This window comes from Aegilops tauschii, chromosome 2, assembly GCF_002575655.3.
Source record: "Aegilops tauschii subsp. strangulata cultivar AL8/78 chromosome 2, Aet v6.0, whole genome shotgun sequence".
NCBI classification, from domain to species: Eukaryota; Viridiplantae; Streptophyta; class Magnoliopsida; order Poales; family Poaceae; genus Aegilops; species Aegilops tauschii.
Window position 1 is genome coordinate 30,058,647 of NC_053036.3, and position 6,416 is coordinate 30,065,062.

At 45.6% G+C, this 6,416-nt stretch overlaps 1 protein-coding gene across 1 annotated transcript; it reads right to left on the minus strand.

The window, feature by feature from the left end:
- Positions 1-299: 299 nt before the first annotated feature.
- LOC109767619 (BTB/POZ and MATH domain-containing protein 2-like) lies at positions 300-1,622 on the minus strand. The gene is made up of 2 exons (XM_073509510.1): positions 857-1,622; positions 300-799 (listed from the first exon to the last, which is right to left on the minus strand). The coding sequence occupies exons 1-2, from the start codon at positions 1,562-1,564 to the stop codon at positions 500-502; spliced, it is 1,008 nt and encodes a 335-aa protein (XP_073365611.1). The 5' UTR covers positions 1,565-1,622; the 3' UTR covers positions 300-499.
- Positions 1,623-6,416: the final 4,794 nt, after the last annotated feature.

The window sequence follows — 6,416 nt, forward strand, 5'->3', positions numbered from 1 at the left end:
TTTCAAACATGAAAAATTGTCGAGAAGACATTGCTTTGTTCGACGATACACTCATAACAAACAGGCCTCCAAATATTTCATCATAAATATGTATGTTGGAATGTAATTTTCATGGGAACACAACAAGCACTGTGACAGTGTAGATGTTAATCCTACTAATTGTGTTGCACTAAAAGAGTAGCACGAGATTGTTGTGCACTTGTGCTTGACACTGTTCCATTCTGATAGATGAGGCCTCATAGCATTACATGCAAATGTAGACCAAATCCTCAATAAAGAGTGCACAGAAGGAAAACAACTTTTGCTGAAGATGAACACTAATTTTGATGCAGTGAAAATCTCAAACTTGCAAAAAAAAAAGCACTCAGTCTGTATATTCATCCGATCGATGGCTAAAATCAGTTGCAACCTGATAAATCAAACTTCAAGACTAAACTATGAGAGACGGGTCAGTCACTTTGAGATTCTTATGATGATGATGATGATGATGATGAGCTACTCATGCATTGCGAATCTTTTTTGTACTCTCCAACAGATCCACTATGAGAGACGGGTCAGTCACTTTGAGATTCTTATAGCCTTGGGTTTCCACCACAGCATCCATGGCATTTGAACAAGCGATGTACTCAAGGCAAGCATCCTTAAGCTTGTCGCAGCTATGCTGGTCAGCCAAAGCCCATGTGGTTGCCACGGTGTCGACGTTCAGATTCTGGCAAAGGATACTTTGGCAAACCAGCTTGAGCCTCTCCATGGCATATCTGTCTGCAGCCACTAGTAAATGCCGGATCATGTCAGCATTCTTATCACCATCAGGCAAAGAGTCTGTATAAATGAAATGGAGTAGGGCGCTGAAAACATCGGGTTGCATGTCTTTGATGGTAACGCGCCGCAGTGTCCTCGCCTCCTTCATCGGCCCGAAGAGCTCCGCTTTGAAGACATGTGACCGGGCGGCGAGTATGGACCTATGAGCTCCGATGGCCTTTCTTCGAACACAGAAAGTGACATCGAATCCCTCATCGTCTTCGAAAAGCTTGCCGAGATGCTCGGTGATATCGGACGGTGGCACCGGCACCTCGATTTTGGGGAACGGTTTGGATTCGGTCACGCGCGGCTCTTTGATGACAGTGACGATGCACTCGATCATGAGGCGATCGTTCAAAAGGAACGCGGACTTGACATCCCTTTTCTTTTTGAATTCATTGGTCCGGGGAAAAAACCTAGTGCCGTCAGCTGGGTTGAAGGTCCTCAACTCTGTCTTGTGCACCGAAGACGACTGCCCGGTGCGCTGATCGAGTAACCTCAGGTCGCAGGACGCCCGCACCTTGACGCCCGTGCTCATGAGCTCGAGATAAACTGTGATGAAATCCTTGTCGAGCACCTCTTTGCTGAACCCGTCCGGGTAGAAGCGGATGGACCAGTCGTTGCCGCCGGCGGAGAAAGTATCGGACCTGATGAACTTCTCGTTGCCCATGCCTCTGTGCTTGCTGTAACCAAAGATGTCGAACACGTGGGTGACCTGCGGCGTCTCCGGGGTGCACATCGACATCGACTTAGATTGCTCCATGGCGCGACTACGAGGAATCAACGGTGAGTGCGAGTGCGGCGGCGTGCCCTAGATTGACATTAATCTGATGGTTTGGAAGAAAAGGGCGTTATTTCTCAGGGGGGACCAAGAGGGGAGAGCAAAGGACGTGGTGAAGTGGACCAAACCTTGAGAACTCAGCATATGACCGGAGATGGCGGCGTCGGCGGTGGCGGCGGGGGTGAAGAGGAGATGAAGCCGATTCAGCTTCCTTTTTCTTTGGGAGGTTTGGCCTGGACTCGCTTGTCTGCTGGGTATCAAATCCTCGCGCGTCCTGGGCCTTTTTTTTTCTTTCTTTCCATTTTTTCTCTCTTTTGTTCTTTCCTTTTTATTATGTTTTTCCTTTATTATACATTTTGCAATTACTCTTGGTCTCCGTCTTTGGCACACGAGGCGGGACAGCCACCGGCAAATCCATATGGGCGTCAGTTTGATCGCATCTGCCTGCTAGCTACTGCGATTCCCGGTTTGTTTGGGTCTGTTTAGTTAGAGTATTATAGGCATATCTTTGTATTCAGTAACATATGATTTGTAGTCATCTTCTGCCTTATTCTAGAAGAGGTTTATTGCCCTCCAAGCCTTGTACTTTATATGAACCGTTTGAGAGGCTCAATACAACACGCACCGAATTACGTCAATTCCCTCCCCTCTATTTCTCTCACATGTTTTAGCAAAAAGACGCAAGATTGATCGACTTGGTTGTTGTGATTCGATCAGGAGAATCAATAGTCCCGAATGAGCTCCTCAAAATCCGGACAGTTTCCAAACTGCTGGGACGTATGTGTGTTTCGGCTTCACTGAAATGGAGCCCGGCTAATTATACCAATTATAAATCCGTGCCCATTTCAAATCAAACAAACTCTTATTAAACACTTAGGGCATGTAAAATGGTGCTATCTTAGGTGTGCCGCCAAATGCTGAGTTGGAGGAGAAAAGTTTTGGCTACAATGCAAGCAAGCATAGCTAAGAAAGTAATTAACAGAGTACATGATGTTGAGTTCCGGCTGTTTCAAATTTGTTTTAAGCGATCGCTGTGCCACTCTTGTGACCGTATCAATCAGCATCACCGTCAGTTACCTTGAGCTTCTTCCTCTGTTCGTCACCTTCAGCCTCCTCCTGGCAAATCTTCTTCGGACTTGACACCTGTGGCACCTCACCCAACACCTCTCCACGCCCTTCTTTCGCCTTATCAAGAAGAGTCTTGAGCTCACGCAGCTTTGCAAATTGAAGATTGTTAGCTTGCACAGCTTTCCGGTATATTTTCTGGATGCTGGCCTTGATGAGCTTGTCGTTGTATTTGCCTACCCCCTCAAGTATGGCATCCTTTTCAGCAGAATTGAACATCTGCGATTCAGAAACTAGCGTAGTTTGATTACATGTAAAGTCTAATAAGAACATTTCAGAGAGACAGACAATACTAAATTAACCAGCGTCGGTCAACGTTCACGTACCCCATCAGGCATGACTACAGATTCTCCAATCAACGTCATTAGAGCTGTCGCGTATGTCACAGTGTCCCAACAGTCAGTCTTGAGGCCAGATCTCTCCTCGACAACATTATCAACCTGGTGCAAGCTGTCGGAGTACTCCTTGCTGGCCACGTCACAACGTCGCATGACGGACGCCAATAAAGCAATCTTTCCATTGATCTGGATAAAAAGGGCCATATGATCAAATGAAACACAGGCTTCGGTTGACCTATCAAGAACTAAACAGTATCACGACGAATGGGTGCACCAAATTAAAGCTATGTAACTAAACCAGTGGACTCACCATTTCAGGCTTGATGTCTTCAGAGACATTTCTATGCAGGAAGTCAAGTAGTTTTTTGCTGTGGTACTTGCGATCCTGCTTGCCGAACTTCGATTTCTCTTCGGGCACTAAATCGTGCAACAGGTTGTGCAGGCCCCACATCAGCTCCTCCGTTGCTTCATCACATACACAGGGAATTTCCTGCAAAAGACCACACAAAAATTAGTGTTGTTATCAGAATTTTGCACACGTGCGCAGGCAACAAGGAAAAGCCTCATACTGACCAGTTGAGCTTCAATAACTTCTTTGTATGCAGATTCACCGACAATTAGTTTCTGCCCTCTATTGCACTCCTCCTCAATAAGCTTGGCAAGGCTTTCATCAATACCAGTAGTACTGATGGCAGTGGACCTGTTGGTAAGCTTCAGGAATCTCTTTAGCCAGACGAACTGACAAAAGAATTTCCAAGCATGAGGTTAAAGAGAAACACTGCCAAATGGCATAGCGCTAGTTTGAGCAATGTCGCATATTGTCTACAATCACATCAACTCTGCTCAAGATTATGTCGAATTGGCACCAAGGTACTGAAACTATGTAAAATTATAACCCCCACAGTATCCAATACAAGATAATATCAAGGTAGCAAACTATATTATTGGAACTAGGTTAAACTAGAGTATAACGGAATAGACCTGCATCCACAGTTATTTTCAGAGGTACACCCACAGTTTTCAAACACAAGGATTATGTCCATTTGTGGGCTACACATGACAAATATGTGGATCTATATAGATGTACTGTTTATTACAAATGAACATATTTAGTAAATAGTACATCTATATAGATCCACATATTTGTTTTTTTCAGGAACACAAATGAACATATTTAGTAACGGAATTTTACAGGTATGCAGTCACATCCATATATATGTACATGTGGGATTCGTTTTCTAAGCTTTCTGAAACTTTGAAAAAATATATTTATTTTTATTCTGAAAATTTCAGACTCCAAGTGACCCAGGAGCCAAAACACCTCCACTTGAGTTATCAAGCTAACATAAGCAGAACCCACAACAGGGCAGTCAGTCCCACACGCGAAACAAACTGAATAAATAGCTCGCAGTCGCTGCGAGATTTAAAGAAACGCAACAAGAATGACAATGATTCAAGAGAAATTAGTAATACTAACAAAATCCGCAGAGTCCTCATCAACACAGTGAACCCAAATGGTCTGCAAATAAGCACAAAGGGAAACAAATTAATGCTGAATCGAGAGTAATTGGTGCACAACTTATAAGATACTAATAATACAAGATCATGCACGGACGGCAAGGTAAGGCAATCAATCAAGTTGGAGACTGACAAAACCTCAATGCCGGTGTAGTCGCTGCCGATGTCATAGAGGTATCCCGAGTCAATGGCGAAGATTGCAAAGCCTGATGGCGTCTCGAAGAGTACCTTCATGCGCTCCGGGATGTACTTGACTTGAAGACTCTCGTCCTCGACAAGGTGATCCAATTCCGAGATGTCGTATCCCGGATATTGCTTCGCAAGGGCTATGCGCGGGTCTATCCATGGATCCATCTCCTCTCCTACGCGCACCTGCACCAAAGAGAAGTGAGGGGAAGAAAGGAAATTAATGGATCGAGGATTTACATGTTATAAGCTGTAAACTACAAAACTTGAATGGAACCAGATCGATCTAGGGTTTAAAGGGGGTGGCCTCTTTGCAGTGGCGGACCTACAAACAAATTGCTGGGTGGGCCAAGCAAAAGAAGAACAGACACAAAGATAGAATTCTGAATCATTTACATTAATCAGTATCTTCTGTTCCCATTGGTCACAAGATCAAGTGAGTAGATATAAACCATAGTTTTAAATAACGCGCTAAGCCTCTTATCGGCAGAGGGCGCTATTTAAAATGTTTGTTAATGTGCGGAGTTATGCTACCAAATTGGTAATAATGGGATGAACAGACGAAGACTGAAGTGAAATTTAGGGGTGGGAGATTGGGAATGATTCAAAGATTTTTTTTACTTATGCAGCTTGCAGGGATTTAGTGGAATTCACAAAAGGAGCTCATTTGCCTGTTGCCTGGGCTGGCTCGCCAATGCCACTGCTAGCTGCGTGTGATTCCGATCCATTGCCGCGTGAGACCGTGCTGCTGTCCGGCCGTGGGCGACGGTTGATGTGTGCCGGCGGGCGGCGGGCGGCGGGCGGCAGGTAGCTGTGTGACGGTCAGCAGATCGACGTTGTGGGCGCTCGATCGGCTGCGTGCTCATGTCCAGCGGTGTGGGCTGGGCCTATGCATAACCTTTTTTTTTCTTTGTATACAGCGCTGGGAGGCCACGGCCCAGTTCGGTCTTGTGATTTCCCCTAAAAATACAAAACAAATCGAAAACATTAACGCCCACCCGTGTGGCAACATTGCAACTCGCCCACACGCCTGGATCACCGTCCAGTTAAGTTTGCACGAATCTTAACACACCGAGGCAATTTTCGCGTGCCACGTAGGACAAGGCCGGTGTGTGGGCGTTGGAGAGGTCGCCCACACGCGCCCAGCACGCGGTTGCCAGCTGCGTTGTGTGGGCGAACTAGTTTCTGCCCACACAACCATCACCTAGTCCACGCGCGTGTGGGTGAACTGCTTTTCGCCCACAGGACAGTCGTATGTTGCTGGATGGCAACTGCAGCTGCGCGTACATAGCAACTAGATAAACACACATGGCAACTATGATTCGTTTGCTAGACGGCAACTGCAGTTGCGCGTACGTGGCAATCAGATAAACATACATGGCAACTGTGATTAACCACACGTGGCAATTAGGTAAACACACATGACAACTTTTTTTGACCATATGTGGCAAGTAGTTAATCACACACGATATTATGGTTTGATTACACGCGGCAACTATCATAAATTAGACATGGCAACTATAGTTAACCAAAACAGAGAGAGTTGACATGCTTTTACAACCATATTTGCCATCCGGGATAACTATATCTGCCATCCCGAATGGCAACTAAATCGTCATCTCGCGAGTACCTAATGTAGCTGTGCCAGAACATGTGGGCATATTTGC